Source organism: Schistocerca cancellata, chromosome 9, assembly GCF_023864275.1.
Source record: "Schistocerca cancellata isolate TAMUIC-IGC-003103 chromosome 9, iqSchCanc2.1, whole genome shotgun sequence".
NCBI classification, from domain to species: Eukaryota; Metazoa; Arthropoda; class Insecta; order Orthoptera; family Acrididae; genus Schistocerca; species Schistocerca cancellata.
The window spans coordinates 218,765,483-218,783,761 of record NC_064634.1 but is presented as its reverse complement, the minus strand read 5'-3'; the positions used below and the strand labels follow the sequence as shown (position 1 = coordinate 218,783,761).

Sequence of the window (18,279 nt, the reverse complement as noted above, 5' to 3'; positions counted from 1 at the left end):
TCATTTCATTAAAACAAATCGTGCCAATAACGATGCTTTTTCGAGATGTTCCAAATGTGCAGGGGTTTTCAAACAGCACATTTCTAGAACATAACTTCTAATATAAAACCCGATAAATATGGCCTTTTACTGGAAACTATGAAATTCAGTACGGCGTCTACAAAGTTCTGCTTGCGATGTAAAGAGCATTTGTACCTCTTTTGAGTTAAACGTTTTGTTGCATGTTACCGAATTATCGTAGAACTTATTTCATGTTTCACGTGCGTCAATTTTTCCTCAGTGTGAAATAGCAGGAACTGATCTCACAGAACTGGAGCAGCGCCACGTCCACATAAGCTTTAATATCCCGCGTGATGACGGCTTCGCGGAGTAGTAGATAGAGATGCAGCTCTTCGATGCCTCTCTTTTGACAATTATGATCCACCCCACGTGGCTACATTCCAGTGACGGAGTAAACGGCGAGAGAAGTGGGCGGACGTCGGACGGCGAGCGCCGGCACCCGTCGGTGGCTGCGCCCCTGCAGCCGAGGTTAGGCCGGCGGAGGAAGCGGTGACCCCATCTCCGGCGTCTGGAGGGGGCAGCCGCGTTGCACACACCGCGTCGCCCTCCCTCGCCTTGGCGCTGCTCGCCACACGCACCGGCCGCCCATATAAAAGTGCGGTCGCGCCGCCGCTGCGCAGGACCTCCTCCACCATGGGACCGCTGCAGGTGAGTGCTCCGGTACAGTGGCGCGCGGCGCGCCGCAGCCGAGCGTCACCGATCTCCTACTTCTAGTGCTATCTACCAACACGATGTTCTTAATGATAGTCAGTAACGTGTCTCAAATACAATCTCACTCGACAAAAAATTAGTAACCCCTAGAGAAATCATTACAAGCATCTTTAGACACAGTGTAATTAAACCCCTGGACTAATCGCCTAGATTCGATTAGGATGTGAGTCCACACGACTGTGCAGGTACGTCAGATGCAGGTTAATCCACTAGCCGAGGATTTGATCACGCAGTTTCACCAACTTGCGGGGATGCTGAATTCGCCATTTTACTGTTTCTTCTAAATTCTCCTACAGTCTTTCTATGAGGTTCAAGTCAGTTGATTTTGCAGCTCAGTCAAGGTGTGATAGGGTGGGGGTTGTTCACAAAACCAGACACGTGAAACTTCCTGGTAGATTAAAACTGTGTGCCGGACCGAGACTCGAACTCGGGACCTTTGCCTTTCGCGGGCAAGTGCTCTACCAACTGAGCTACCCAAGCACGACTCACTCCCCTGCGTTCGCAGGAGAGCTTCTGTAAAGTTTGGAAGGTAGGAGGCGAGGTACTGGCGGAAGTAAAGCTGTGAGGACGGGGCGTGAGTCGTGCTTGGGTAGCTCAGTTGGTAGAGCACTTGCCCGCGAAAGGCAAAGGTCTCGAGTTCGAGTCTCGGTCCGGCACACAATTTTAATCTGCCAGGAAGTTTCACATCAGCGCACACTCCGCTGCAGAGTGAAAATCTCATTCTGGAACCAGACACACGTTCTTCCAGCTCGATGAACCTTGCTGTTGTCTTTATGAGTCTATGTGAGAAGTGGCCTCTTGCGAGGTGACGCACTCCGAATGCCCACTGCATGCTGTTCCCGCCGCGGTGTTCCATTGCTGACAGGCTGTCGGGCTTGGAAGCGATGCTGATTCACAAGCCGTCAAACGCGTCTCTGGTATCTCTGTCAGAATCTTTTTCCGTCCACAATTCTGACGTCTTGTTTCGTGGCCACTGCTTGTAGACACAATGAACAGTCGGCCCCGAAACGCCAATAAATGCAGCAGCTTCAAACACCGTATGGCCATGGTCACGGCTAAACATGTTTGTCCCTTTTGGCCACTCTGTAGCGACCTTACATTTACCCGTGTTTACGTAGAATGTTTGCTTGAAACATAAATGTCTCATGATCGCTACTGCCTTGTGGCCACGCAGAGGCAGTGTGCGTGCGGTTGAGCACGTGATTCGATCGCTGCGCCTTTCTGTAAACGGTTAACGATTCATCTGTGTGTGCGCCCTGGAGTGACTAATGTATTCGTCTGCCCGGTATTTAAGTTTTCCGATAGTTTTGTGTTTCACGGACGTACCTGTTTTTTCATCTCTGCTATTAACAGGTACGTAACGCGGAGGTAATCTGACAATGGTTATTTCCAATGGACTTCTTTTCCTGTCATTCGCTCTGGAGCTCTATAGTAAACAATATGCTAATTGCTTCAAATGTTATCCACAGCTACTACATTTTTCGACTGACATGCTTTGGTCCCACTAGGAGTCTACACTTACACTGTTGTATGTTGATTTCAATAAGATATGAGTTATTGCTTGCTTCCCGTTGAGGACTATTGAACAAATGAGAAAAATTATAAGTCCCTTCATCATTAAATTCTCTCAGCGTAGCACCTACACTAGTTCTGTGTGCACTGCACAATGCCCTTCTGTTGACTCTCAACTGGAAACAGTTTCCACACTGGACATGTTCTACATAATTCGGTTCTATGGTTACACGAGTCTTGTTAGAAACTGAATTCTACTTGACGGCAGCCACTGACTACTGATCAGTACGAAAGCTCCTGTCACTATTGTAGCATTATTTTAATGACTTGCAAGGAGCGCACGCAGTTCTATCGTGAAAGGCATACCGTTTAATTCTCTGATGGTTCCCTTCACGATATCGTGTACGCTGTGACTTCAGAAAGTAAGTTATATATGTCGTCCCACGATAAGACCATTTCAGAACAAGAGCGGAGCATTATCAGAAGGGAATACATGAACGGTGGTGCCTGCATACACAGTTCTGCTACAAACAGATACATCGAAGTGTGGGAGTTAAATCACGCTGCAACTGGAGACGTACTCCAAAGCACACGGTACAGTAGGATTCTTATAGGCGAAACGTCTAAACTGCAAATGAGTTTACAGTGAAATTCTAGTGCTTTATGTATCAATTAGTGCAATGTCACGTCCAGCAGTAGTGACATTGTGTCAACAGTGTGATTAAGACAGCGCAGACGTGGTTGACCAAGAAGGAAGACCGTCGGCGTCGACCACATGCTACAATATTCAGGCAATATTTTCGGGAAGTGGAAATAAGATATGTAACGAAAGAGATTTTCCAACGGTCAATGAGTATGTTCGCACAGTGGTTCTCAAATGGCTGCATGGCCATGGAATTGAGTTCTGTCGTCGAGGATATGAACGATTGTTAGAACAAACAATCCTTCCGGAGGAACACTCACAACTGAGCATTCTAGCAGAAGTTGGAAACACCACTTCGGTTGTAAGGTTCTTTTTATTTTTGAGTCGTAAAACACGATCGGTTTCGGGATGTCTGCTCTCGCTGGTGATACAATGCGTCCTCTACTCGTCCACCGCGGCGCTCGGGTTCGCAGTACAAAGTTATAACACCTGATGATGGGCATGTCAGAGCCGGAAACCGGTCGTGTTTTAACTACTGAACAATAAAAAGAACTTTACAACTGAAGGGGTACTTTCCGCCTCCGCGATTGGTTGAACATTTCGACCTTTGTTTGCAGAAACTTGGTTCAAATGGTTCAAATGGCTCTGAGCACTATGGGACTTAACATCTGAGATCATTAGTCCCCTAGAACTTAGAACTACTTAAGCCTAACTAACCTAAGGACATCACACACATCCATGCCCGAGGCATGATTCGAACCTGCGACCGTAGCGATCGCGCGGTTCCAGACTGAAGCGCCTAGAACCGCTCGGCCACACCGACCGGCACAGAAACTTGGCGACTATGTTATAAAATAGCGTCCACTATCTGTGTCACTTCGAAGTGCAATGCAGTAATCAATAAAAGTTACGTGTAATTTTCTTTCTGAAGAATTTCACAAGTTTCCTTCTTCAGCGTCAAATGGCCCAAATGGCTCTGAGCGCTATGGGACTTAACATCTGTGGTCATCAGTCCCCTAGAACTTAGAACTACTTAAACCTAACGAACCTAAGGACACCACACACATCCATGCCCGAGGCAGGATTCGAACCTGCGACCGTAGCGTCTTCAGCGTCGTTAAACCAGAAACAGTACTATAATTACCTCGATGTTGACTGGACTCCCTTCCTTGAGCCATATATGTGAATAGGTGAGAGTAACGACGTGGAATAAAAGCGTCCTTGAAGACTAAATAGATGATTCTTTCATCTTATAATGTGTACTCTCTGGGAGTTTTTTACTGCTCCTAGCGCCGGAGATGTCAGAACTTTGCATACAGATGGGCCCTCGGGCATTTCGTGTGGCTATCCTACCTCTTAGCGACTCTCTGTGTCATTGTTCATCTTCGAATGCATCTTTTCTGTATGATGTATGTTTGCTACCGACAAGTTAGACAGTCACGCTGATTCTGTAACAATATCAAATATTTCGCAGTTGTTTACTATAAACGGAAGACTGGAGTTACACCTTCAGTGATTTCATCAAAATAAAATCCTTAAGGAAACAAGTAGCAGGGCTACGCCCTATCAAGTTTGGTATCACCTTCCTACTATGCGCAGAGTTTCAAATCTCCACCTGCTTCTCTAACTTTCAAGCGATTGTACGGTGTGCGGCAGAGATAGTGAGCTAGTACCATTCTACCACCTTCCTTATTCAGTTCGTTGATGATATAGTGGATAATAGTTATTGAAGCGCTTCCATGTCTTCTTTAAATTCTCTAATTTTACCGCCATGGCCATCACCGAACGTGTATGTGTGAGGAAGCAATACATTTCTTGGCTCGTTTGGGAACAGAATTTTAAGAGTAAGGATGTTAAAGGTAAGCCGCTTTGCTGCATCGTCTCCCACTGGAGAATGTTGATCATCTCTGTCACAATCTTCCACTGAAGAAATCAGAGCATGACGAACCGCGTAGGTCCTCTCCGACGTATTTCTATCATACCTTTCTTTTTCTTTACTTCCTGATCATCCCAGACTGAGGAGCAATATCCAAGAATTACTCGGAAGGGAATTTTTTAATGTTCTCTTTAAAAAAAATTTAAAAAACTCTGGATAAGAATGCATGCTTGACGTTGGAGCCAGTGACTGATTATTTACGATGCAGTTCGACTTTGTTACATTGCATTCAGAGCCGGATTCACAGACCTACACCCCCAGCTACCTTTCCAACTTTCATGATACTCTTCGCGACTTTGCTTGTCACCGGAACCGTATGCAAACGATAGAAGCTACATTTACCCTCACAAGCCTCCATCAAAAAAGCCTCCTCAGCATCACCAATATCACTTTCACGCCTAACAGTACCACCAATTTAGGCACACATTTTTCCACTGTCAACTTCTTTCTTGTTTTCCCCAGCGTTTACTCCGTCATGTACCGAGTCAGCTGTTTCAGGACATCGCAAATTTTGGTTTTTATGTAACTTTGAAGCCGGTTGGCCTCCCTGAAGCCACAGTTATCAAGGTAGCCTATTGGAAGGAAGTCGTTGTCGAGTTCGATTCCCGGTCGGTGTGAGACGAGACTGGACAGTGAAAAGATTCGGAATTCGTATGTGTGCTGATAACCTCGCGTCTGAGCGCCCCACAAACCAAATATCATCATCATCATCATCATGATCATTATCATCAGAGAAGTCGTGTGCACCATCTGTCAGTGAATCGTGTAAAGTCTATACTGTGTGTTATGGTATATCAGCTGTTTGTCTATCGTATTTCCTGAAACGAAAGTTGGGGAACAGTCCACGTTTTCCTAAACGAGCGTGGTAAACCGCCTAAAAACCACACTCAGGCTATCCCGTGTACCAGACCACCATCCTTAATTCACCGCGCAGATTCGATCCGGGCCCGGTCCACCTCCTCCCGCAGCTTAGGGAGCTGCGCTTTAAACTATACGACCAGATATTTCATCATCGTCCGTGTTTTCATTAAATTGCGTTAAAAGTTCACGTTGACTGTAATAGCCACTACAACTGCTCGGACGGTCCTGCCTTCTCCTGTAAATGGGTCGTTTCCTGTTTTGTTTTCTATCCCACTCGGCTTAGGTGGAACACAGTCGGTGGCGCAGAGAGTGGCTGAACAAACAGGTAGCGCCTGTGGTCGATGACGTCGGAGAGCACGGCCAGTCAGAAGGAAAGTCCAGAGCGTAGCGAAAGTCCTCGTAAGGCTACGCAATCGAAAAACATAAACAGGGCAAGGAGCAGCGAGAACTTCTGGACACGTGCCATTCGCGGAATCAAAGCATCGAACTGTCCTTACATCGTACTCGGGCTGGGTGGGAAATCCGAATAACTGTCGGATACTAAAATTTGTGTGTCACCGAGCTTCATCATATCGCTCGTCGTGTTGCGTGATTGACTGGTTACTTAAAAAACGTAGCTGGTACTCCCAGTGATGACAACTGACAACCAAACCTATGTCTATTAGTGCACGAACCGATGCGAAATACGACTATAGAGCAGTTGTGACCATCGACATTAACAATCGCACTCCAACTGAACTTAACAACGATCCAAACTCTACGATACAGACGGGCCGTATGCTGCTAACTTGCCTTCCACGACATCCAATTACATACAGTTCCTTTTTTATGGAACAATTGTACAGACAACACAAGTGTCGCTTGAAGTCTCTCTGCGCCTCCTTTTCTCTCGGCGCCCTATGCCCCAGCGCACAGTAAGACATTGGACTTGTGTTCCGGAGGATGACGGTTCAGATTCGACTTTCCATCTAGATTTAGGCTATCCCACAGTTTTTGAGTCATCAGTCTTCTGGTTTTATGTGGCGTGCGCTAACCTCTTCATATCAGAGTAGTACTTTTATTCTAAGTCCTCAATTATTTCTTGGATCACTGTGGCTGACGTAATCGTCTTGAGAGATTCAGAAAATGTATTGATATTTAAGAGAATTCTCATTTATTGTTCCGTCTTAGTTGCACATTTTTAGTTATATTTCATGTTCCGGTCACTCTGGGTTATCTTCAGATATAAGTAGGTGCGTCAGCAACACGTCTACTCAAGCGCCTGTGCACTGCAGTGGAGTAGTACTCTGTGTAGAGTGGCACTCTGAGTAGAGAAGATATGTTGCTGACGCAACTACTTAGATCTGAAGATGATCCAGAGTGATCGAAACATGTAATCTAAAAGTGTGCAACTAAGGTGAAACAATAAGCGAGAACTGTCTTAAATATTTGTTGGAATTATTCAAATCCCCTGCAGCTTTTACGCTTTGCAGCTCCATTACCATGGAGATTATTCCCTAGTGTCACAACACGTATCCTGTCATCTTGCCCCTTCTTCTTGACGGTGTTTCTACATATCCCTCTCCTCACCAATTCTCTGGAGAATCTCCTCATTCCTTAGTTTATCAGTCCACTTAATTTTCAACATTCGTCTGATTTCAAACCTCTTCGATTTTCATGTGTTCCGATTTTTTCATTGTCCATGATTCACTACCACACAATGCTGCATTCCACGCGTGCATCCTCAAAAATTTCTTCCTCAAATTAAGGCCTATGTTTGATAACTATAGACTTCTCCTGGCCAGGAAAGTCCTCTTTGCCTGTGCTAGTCCTTCATTATTTGCTTAGAAATGAACTATGACACAGAGAAGGCCGAAATACTAAACGCATTTTCCAAAACTGTTTCACAAACCTCAAAACCACATATCGAAATATGTGATCATGGGATGGAGAAGCAACTGAAATGGCTCAACCGGGAAGGCCATTGGACCTGACGGGACACCAGTTCGATTCGCCACAGAATATACAAAAGATCTAGCTCCTCTTTTTGCAACAGTCTGCCGTAGATCTCTAGAGAAGAGAAGAGTACCTAACGATTGGAAACAATCACAGCTCATTCCCATTTTCAAGAAGGGTCGTCAAACAAACCCACAAAACTGCAGGCCTATATCCCTGACGACGGTCTGTTATAGAATTTCGGAATAACTTTTATGCCCACGTATTATGATATTTCTAGAGAAGGAAATCTCCTCCTAAGATATGAATATTTGTTTCGAAAATAACGACTATGTGAAAGCCAGGTCGGATAGTGAAGTGGAAACGTCAAGGGACACGTACAGCACAAAAGCGTACAGGCCGACCTCATCTGTTGACTGACAGAGACCGTCGACAGTTGAAGAGGGTTGTAATATGTAATAGACAGACATTTATCCAGACCATCACACAGGAATTCCAAACTGCATCATGATTCACTGCAAGTACTATGACAGTTAGGCGGGAGGTGCGAAAACATGGAGTTCCTGGCCGAGCGGACGATTGAACAACGGAAAAACGTTGTGTGGATTGACGAATCACGGTACACAATGTGGCGATCCGATGGCAGGGTGTGGTTACGGCGAATGCCCGGTGAACGTCATCTGCTAGTGCCAACAGTAAAATTCATAGGCGGTGGTGTTATGGTGTGGTCGTGTTTTTCATGGAGGGACTTGCTCCCCTTGTTGGTTTGCGTGGCACTATCACAGCACAGGCCTACAGTGATGTTTTAAGCACCCTCTTGCTTCCCAATGTTGAAGAGAAATTCGTGGATGGCGATTGCATCTTTCAACACGATCGAGCACCTGTTCATAATGCACGGCCTGTGGCGGGGTGGTTACACGACAATAATATCCCTGTAATGGACTGGCCTGCACAGAGACCTGAGCGGAATCCTATAGAAAACCTCAGGGATGTTTTGGAATGCCGACTTCGTGCCAGGCTTCACCGACTGACATCGATACCTCTCCTCAGTACAGCACTCCGTGAAGAATGCGCTGCCATTACGCAAGAAAACTTCCTGCACCTGACTGAACGTATGCCTGCGAGAGTGGAAGCTGTCATCAAGGCTAAGGGTGGGCCAACACCATTCTGAATTCCAGCATTACCGATGGAGAGCGCCACAAAGGTGTAAGTCATTTTCAAAAAATCAAATGGCTCTGCGCACTATGGGACTTAACTTCTGAGGTCATTAGTCCCCTAGAACTTAGAACTACTTAAACCTAACTAACCTAAGGACATCACACACATCCATTCCCGAGGCAGGATTCGAACCTGCGATCATAGCGGTCCCGCGGTTCCAGACTGAAGCGCCCATTAGTCATTTTCAGTTAGGTGTCTGGATACTTTTGATCACATAGTGTATCTGTCGCGCCATTTATGTCCCTGTATAGTGTTGACAGCTTTCCAGCGGTACCCCACATGTTATGGATGTTCAGTTGATACTAGCTTTTGCCCCAAGTGGATTTATGTTCCACCCGTTAAAGCCGGCTCTTTATAGTCCATCGTTTACTATTTATTTATTTATGTTCCACCCGTTAAAGCCGGCTCTTTATAGTCCATCGTTTACTATTTGAGGTGACGACGTACCCAGCGGGCACACACCGCTTTCACACTTTCGTACTACTTGTCGTGTGTAGTAACGCCGTTGTTTGTGCAGGCGCTGCTGGCGGCGTTTGCTGTGTGGCGAGTCACGTCTGCGCTGCCGGGTTTCGTCAGGCCCGTCGCCATCGACTACTACGTAAGTAATGTCGTCTCAACGTAACACCTGCCTCAAGTTCCATTTCCAAGTGTGCATGCAAACACAGTCTAATAACTGAAGAGTGGAAGTGTCAAACGTTCTAAGTGCCACATTTTCACCAGACATGTTTTCGACGCTGTTATGTTGTCGGTACTCTGTTGCATGCCCTTAATGTTCTTCCTGGTACCTAATCTTGAAGAACATATTTTAGTCACTATTGGATGGTACATGGTGGAAGAAAGGTAAGCGCGGCTTTTGTTCAGCCAGATTTATGCAAGATTGTAAGATGCCCTGTAATTCCAATCCACATGAATGACTTCATTGATTTTAAAAACGCTACAGAAACATTATTTTCCATGCAAAATTGTAAAAGATCCAAACTCAGTATGATTAAGGTTTCTCAAACGCATTTATCTCAAGGAGATATTAAAATTTTTCACTCTAAAACCTCAGAATAGAAAAACGTTAGTGTCTTGAAAAAACATGATGTATGGAATGCCGTGCTTCTTCTGAAATATCAGCCATGTTTATCAGTTGCAAAACAGAAAGACCTGTTGTCGATGTTACTATTTCTTTCTCTACAGCTCAGAGAGTTCTGCTGTAAACACTGCGACATCTGAGCCCGATAACGGAGTTGTGTAAGAAATAGAAGTTAGTACTGCAAGATTACATTTACTTGAATTCAGTTTTGTTATTCTCCTGTAAACAGTTTAAAAGCATGAGAAATTATTTTTGTTGATTGCAGTTCTGTTAGTTACAACATTACTGCTGTATATCTGTACATGAATTCTGAAAGAAAAACTTTGTTATTAGCGCTTGGAACCAGTCAGCTACCTAGTATGGCACTTAGAACGTTCTCAATAAACTACTTATTTTCTAATTTCACTCTTTATTTTTTGCGGTGATGTGAGTAGCATAATTCTGTGGTGTCAGAATGCCTCCTCTGTTTTTTGGGTACAAAAAAGTTATGTACAAAAATATACTGTTTTTTTAGTCTCCTAACAAAAATGTTACTTGCAGCGTTTGACGTTTCCACAGTGCTTTAATTATTCTATAGAGTTTAACGTTTAGCTGCTCATTTCAAATAGGAGTACGTTTCACGTACACACACTACGACTGATAAAGCCAATTACGATAGGCTATCAGTGCAGGAATGGTCAGTATTCAGAGATATGAGAGGAATGATCATTCGAAGCAAAAAAACTGTTAAACATGGGCTATAAAATGCATACCTCAAAGGGCTATGAGCACCTTTCAAGCAGGAAAAAAGTCTCACTGCAGCAAGGATGAACAAGGACCCACAGCTCTTCAGGTAATCAATTTAGAGCCCTTGTTTACCGTACTTTTTTTCTTGTTTTGACCATACCATCACCACTTAGTAAACGGAAAGCAAAGAGTACGCGTATGCAGTAGAGTAGGTTTGTTTCACAGTATCGGAGATGAAGGTATGCATGGAAGGGCCCATGTTTACTATAATTTTATTGCTTCGAATGATCGTTCCTTTTATATCCCTAAATATTGATATTCTTGCTGGGACACCCTTCATAAAGAGACCACAATAAACAGCAAGTAAATTTGCAAATAACAAATTTCAGAAACTGAATATAAGATAAAATGTACAAATTGTCAGCCCATGTATTAACGCGGATTGTGCAACATGTCTTCAAGGAATATTTTACCACTCACAGACATGTGAGGGCAACGGCCTTGCCGCAGTGGATACACCGGTTCCCGTGAGATCACCTAAGTTAACCGCTGTCGGGCGTGGTCGGCACTTGGATGGGTGACCATCCAGGCCGCCATGCGCTGTTGCCATTTTTCGGGGTACACTCGGCCTCGTGATGCCAATTGAGGAGCTACTCAACCGAATAGTAGCGGCTTTGGTCAAGAATACCATCATAACGACCGGGAGAGCAGTGTGCTGACCCCACGCCCCTCCTATCCGCATCCTCCACTGGGGATGACACGGCGGTCGGATGGTCCCGGTAGGCCACTCGTAGCCTGAAGACGGAGTGCACAGACATGTGACAAGATCTAAGAACAGCGGTCGTACAGAGATCCTTCCCGACAGGAGAACCGTAATCGGCTTCAAACCTGACAAGAATTGAAGGTCCATCAAACCAGTTTCCAAGTGAACGTTGTGAATGGACGTTTGGCGTCGCGTTTCACGAAAAACGCCATTGCTCACAGATTCTGCTGGTACGTAGTTGTGTAAAGTCATTCATCTCGTGTTAATGTAGTTCGTTTCGTTGTTCTACATCTGCATCTACATCTCGCTCTCATTCCAACCAACTTTGGATATCGACAGAATGAACGAGTATGAGAAAGTACTTTCTCTACTAGCCTTGGTATTAAGTGATCGTCGACTGCATAACAATCGTTTACAGTTTACTCTGCTTGTTGAAATCATTGTATCAAACACTCTTCTCTTCTTGCGTGGAAAAGGCACAGAGCCGATTTACGGGTTCTCCAGTTTACCTCTGTAATCAAGAATCGGTCTAGAGCTACAAACGTGACTAGTTTACCATACCCTACTCTTAACAACGTTCCTCGTGTGAACATATGAAACTCGATAGTCTCATTTCAATTTTTTTGAAATAATTTTGTCGTTTAAGAAAATAGGCTTACACGGTCGTTGCCGATAAGTTCAAACTTTTTGGATCTTTATGATGTTTCGTTCTTGCCAGAATTTTCCAATTTGCTGAGATCTTCTTTCGGGGACTGGAGGCACGCTATCCATTGCAAAACTGAGATGGGGGCTGCCATAATACTAATAGTGTGTTTAAATAACATGATGGTTAACAGGCCACCCTCTCACTGGATCAAATTTTCACGTAATAACCCTGTGTGGAAGTACTTTGCACAGAGATATTTTTTGCCAAAAAGATAAGTTTGAATGTAAACATTACGACGTTGATGCTATTTCCTACAAGTGAAGGTGGTAATACTGTAGGCTACCGAGAAATATGTCCGTCATTATCTGCAATTATTTCTACAGAAACAGGATCATTACCGGCACTTAGAATAACTTTTCCGCTTCTTCATTGACTCTTCCTTTCCGCAGGGATGATTACGTCGTTTGCAACTGAGAAACGACGTTATCCTAGTCTTCGCGCAAAGCTCCTCGCTTTTTCTCAAGTCACGTAGCTCATAACTTGCCAACAAACTGCTTCTATAGCGAGCGAAACGTCTACGTTCTTGAGTACAGTCTGCACATGAACTTATCTTTCCAGCGAGTGGGACAGTAACGAAATTTCTTTTAGATCCTTATTTGGAGTCTTCAAGAAAACTCTTGATTTTTTAAAAATTTTATTTTGTCGTAGTTCTCTGTGGCAAAAAAACAAGAAAACGATAACATTGTAAATTACGGAGGTGTAGCGGAAATTAGCGTCCATTGTGTCAGAGAGACCTATTCCAACTAAGGCGAATTACTGATTGTTCCAAGGCTAATCTCATATTAATTTTTAGTTAAAATAGTAGATTTGAGAATTAAAAGGTAATTTGAAGGTATGAAGGGTTTGTAATGAACATAACTATGGTCAGGGAATAGCTGTGATCTTTATTGAATGGATACAGAATTCGAGATGAACATATATATACAACCACAAATTCTGAAAAACATTTTGACGATGTAAACTGGAAACCCATATTTGAAATCTCTGTCTAAAAAGCAGATTTTCATCAAAGAAACAACATACTCAAAAACTCCAGGAAGACAATTACGTCGATGAGAAGGGTCTTGTACAGATGTGAAAGTAATAGTCCGTGTACTTAATGAATAAGTAAAATAAACATGTACTTAATCATGGAAAAGAAAATAAATTTTAATTTCTCTTAACTAAGACGCGTTGCTTTAAACAGTATAAACGCAGATGAAAATTTTCGAAAAGTAATGATTAGCAGTAAAACTATTGGACTCGTTATAAGACCTAAAATATCTTTCCTCGCCAAATTAAGGACGCATTTCGGGTATACATGTACCTCTCACTCAATTCCCATGTTACGAGTATATCACGGTTCATATTGGAAACTTATGTGATGGTGTTAATTTATTTTTATACTCAACTGCTTCCTCGGTAGATTAAAACATTCTCATGAATGATGTTCCTTATGCTTATGAGCCATTTACAACTTCCAAATAATGTTTAGAAAGACCCCTGTTTCTGTATTCGCATAAAAATTGGTAAAAGTTACACTCATCTTCAATCACGTTCTTTTTATTCAGATCTTAGTAATACTTAAGTAGAGAAATGTGGTCTTAGGTTTCGGAGCTGTGCCTCAAACTATTCATAAAATCAGGAAAAAGCATTATTAATCTACTGTGGATCTAGTAATAATAATTGTGAAACCCGGTCAGCAGGAGCTTTTACATTGTGTTTTATACGTAAAAACAGCGACAAATAAATTTAAAGAATTTAATTCTTCTCCGACTGGGCTCTGTTTCACGATTACAAAGGTTGTGCACACTATGGAGCGTTTTATGTAAAACTATCATTTCATTCGTATTAAACTACGCTTTCTAATGTTAGATTCAGATTTCAGGGAATTATTACATATCTTTCCTTTTTCTTCTTCTTTCCAAGTAACAGTACTTGTTTTGGGGTCTTCTAATGTCATTCGTGTTGGTGCTGAGAGAATGCGCAAAATCCTAGTATTAAGCAGCGCCCTATAAATTTCATATATTTTCCATCATCTACTGAAATAAACAAGCAAAAAACAACTCCAACTCGTTAGTGTTACTCCACTTTATTATTCCAGTATGCTCCGAACATTTCAGACGTCACACCTATTTCCAGTCACACTACCGGAAAAAGAACGCAAATTTATCTCAATGGTCAATCGAAGTTCTAGTATTCTTAATGCTTGTCATAATCAAAAATACTATCACGTAAGACAGGAGGCATTCCTTTTTCAAAAACAGTATGCTGTTCGATATGTCAAGCAAATATTCCAAAGTTATGCATTGAATTAACGTTTCAAAATTTGTATATACGCTCTGGTTGCACATTTTGCTCGGTAGAGCTACGCTTTCATTAGATTTATTGTATGGTGCCACAGCAATATGGTTATAAAGAACGGAATAATTCTGCCTCCCTCTATTATTCCAATATGCACCTCTGGTGTCACGCGCCAAGGAATACCCCGTATTTCCCATGATAATAAAATCATTGCTCCTGGAAATTTTCTACGTTCAGTACTCAGTGACTGATTGCTTGTGTCGATTATTTGTAATAATGTCGTACGAAACCCATTCATTTCGACAGTTGCAGTCTAATTCGCCATGTGTGTCACCCTTTTCTAGAATCTTCTGATACAGCAAGCACATCAGAGTGAACACTTACGTCACATTTCACATTCGTATCCAGAAAGTTTTTGTCAGCAGCGTTGCACTTCAGTTCTTTCTCATAAAACAAAAGCGTTCAACGACCACAGATCCTTTGCTTCTGCATCAATGGGCATATTTATTTCATCATTCTTATTTCTTCTTCCCCTCCCCCCCCCCTCTCTCTCTCTCTCTCTCTCTCTCTCTCTCTCTCTGTCTGTCTGTCGCTTTCTGAGATATCACAATGGGTACTCAAAGATAATTCATTCAACCCGAACTACGGTTTTCGGACTGCTACGTATAGGGAATATGCGTATTACGCGCTAGTCTACAGTCTACAATTTTTCTAGCCTACAATTTTACCCCTCTCTCAATCTCGAGTGGCATACATACTTGCCAAATATTCGACACCTAGCATTATGAGTAGTCTATTCCTTGTATTTCAGTATCTGTCTTTCGTACTTAATTTTTTTCATTTCTTCTTCTACGGACTTAGTTAACACTGCACGATGTTCCTTCCGGTAAGCACCCCCTCCTCCAGATAGCCCATCAAATTATCTACTGAACGAATGCAGCCTCATGTCGCAACGTCCTAATTAACAGAGCCTCCTATAGACTCCTTTCACTACATGGCCCATCCAACAGCTCTTTTCTCTGCCTCCAATAGTAATTTACTTCTTTGGAACCTTTCCACTCTCTAAGTTTCAACTTCATGAAGAAGTGTGAAATCAAACGCACTGTGCGATGAACATTTTTTATGATGTTAGGTCAACATTTGAAATCAGTATATTTCTATTAAGTAAGAACGTAATTTTCACAGATTTCTTTTTTCAATATTTTCGTCCCAATTTTTGCGTGTTTTGTTTATTGTATTTAAAATAAAGTAGCAATTTTAGTACTTATTGGTCTTCCTTTCAGCTTCGATATCATTATATTCTTTGATCAACAATATGGCTATTCTTTGCTCTTAAGTAGTTATCCCTGTTCTGATATTTTTTCAGGACCTTAATACCTTTTCAACGTATACTTCTAAGGCTGTTGTCATTTCAAATCAATATTCGTAGATGTAACGAATTTTCATTCCCGCATTAGTCACATCCAGCTATATGACTGCTGACGTCTTATTTCACTCAGAACAGTACAGTACAGTAATACCAGGAAAGTTACTTTAAATTTTTTCCTAACGTTTGCTTTATGTTCAGAACTGGTTGTCTGTAACTTTATATTGCTGTCTGTACTTTGCAATTCTTGCTTCTGTTTTCCCATGTAGTATTTTAGTCAGTTATTTGAAGCCGGAGATATCAGCCAAATTTCTTCTTTAGCAAAATGCGGTTAATGTTTTTCCGAGCATCTGATGAAATATCTCTTGTTTCTTAGATGCTAAAAACAAATTTAACTAATCTTCTTTGCACTAAATCCACCATTAATTTTAGTTACTTTGACGTGTTGTTACCGGTACCACATTAACAAGACAGCATTTATTCTCTTAGAGCATCCTCATGAATAGTTTCGTTCTCTTACATCACATCACTGTATTTACGTTATGTTAATGTATTTCAGTGCACAGTTTCGACTCTTTGCTGCTCTCTCCGGATGAAATAACTCCCCCCACCCTCTTCCCCCAAACCACATCTGCAAAGTTATATTTAATCTTTCTATTTCACTTATTAATTCTTTCAACGGTCTTTTTACTTTCTAATATTTCATTTTATATTTGAACTTCCTCATATTTTTTCAACTATCTGTTCTGCTACAGCTGCTATCAGTAATGGAAATAGAAGATATAAAATTCACAGATACCTTGAGGAATTTCTTAAACTAACCACGGTTTTTAAAGTAAGCATTTCATTGACCTATTGTTCCTTTTCTGACGTTAATTATTTTCCTCAGTTCCAACATGAATCATTCCTCATCTATTGAGGCTCTTTGAATCCTTTTACTTATTACCGTAATCATATCATCTGAATGTTTCGAATTCATGGTGTAACATGTTGATTTCTTAGCGTGTAGCTCATCTTTTGGACGTTAGCCCATTCTCATTTCCGACGGGTCGTAGAATCTTTTTCTTACAACTCTGCAATACTTGGCGTATTTAAAAAACTACTAAGCTCGTGGTTCATATTTCCGTTTGACTACTACTGTATTTCAACCCTCACCCGTCTTCCCCACCGCTGTCCACATAACTGACTGGTTTAGTCAGTTCATGAGTCGTAGGTAGGCTGGAGTAAGTAGCCTCCAACATGATAAAGCACTCTTGTGTCCGATCTAAACATTACACTTTGACTCCTTCGTAAGAGACTATAATGCAAGTAGTCTGAAATTTTGATTACATTCCTTCGGTGGTCTGTTTCAGAGTGACGTTTTCTTTTCTTACAATACGACATTAAAAAAATCTTTTTTTTCTATCCTGCATCAGGCCTTGCGTGGCCTATTACAGTTACATTAGGTCCTTCCATCTTCTTGCTACTCTTCCAACGCGTCTTTTATGTTACGGACTGTGTTGCCAAAAATGTAGTGGTAATCTTGACTTTTCCATTTGCAACAGATGGGATATCTGTTTTACATATTTCTTTAAATCTCATTTATATAAAATATTTTCAATTCATTGCTGTTATCTTTATGTCTTTTACACTCTAACTTACTGTATCCTGCTATGCCCCTGAATAATTTAATCTCGTTGGCCTGAAATCTTATTTTCTTTTTCTTTGTCATTACCCATGATTCAATCGCACACAGCATTAACTTTACAAAAAAATTAACTTATGTTTCTGTTGTTACATTATTTAGGAAAGATCTTCTAGTTGTACCGTTTGCCTTATTGATCTAGGTCTCATTTGTATCTTAGCATGGCCCCAAACATTGAGAATCTACTAGTTCTATAAACTTATTTCGTATTACTGTTTTTTTTCGTCACTGGGTTTGTCCCATGGAACGCTACGGATTTTGTTTTTATTGTTAATGACATGTTGTACGTCTAACATATTTTGTGTAGTTCATAGGCAGCTCTCATAGTCCAACTTCAGTGTTCGAGGTTAAAACTTGATCTCCGAGAATTCTCACAAAAGCTGTGACATCTATCAAGCGGTTCTTTTTTTTTAGTCAGTGCTATGACTGATTTGATGCGGCCCGTCACGAATTCTTCTCCACTGTCAACCTCTTCATCTCTGAGCAGCACTTGCAACCTACGTCCTCAATTATTTGCTGGATGTAATCCAATCTCTGTCTTCCTCTACAGTTTTTGCCCTCTATAGCCCCCTCTAGTACCATGAAAGTCATTCCCTGATGTCTTAACAGATGTCCTGTCATCCTGTCATTTCCTTTTCCACATATTCCTTTCCTCTCCGATCTACCTTCAACATTCGTATGTAGCACCACATCTCAATGCTCTTCTGTCCCTGTTTTCCCACAGTCCATGTTTCACTGCCATACAATGTTATGCTCCCAGCGTACATTCCGAGAAATTTCTTCCTCAAATTAAGGCC

The 18,279-nt window shown here is 42.0% G+C and overlaps 1 protein-coding gene across 1 annotated transcript in view; it reads left to right on the top strand.

Moving 5' to 3' along the window:
- Window positions 1–679: 679 nt before the first annotated feature.
- Window positions 680–18,279, top strand: part of LOC126100673 (cuticle protein 19-like) — a 33,854-nt gene continuing 16,254 nt past the window's right edge. The window contains exons 1-2 of the mRNA XM_049911292.1: window positions 680–708; window positions 9,394–9,474. Of these exons, the coding sequence (XP_049767249.1) occupies window positions 694–708; window positions 9,394–9,474 (96 nt within the window). The 5' untranslated portion in view covers window positions 680–693. The remainder of the gene's footprint in view (window positions 709–9,393; window positions 9,475–18,279) is intronic.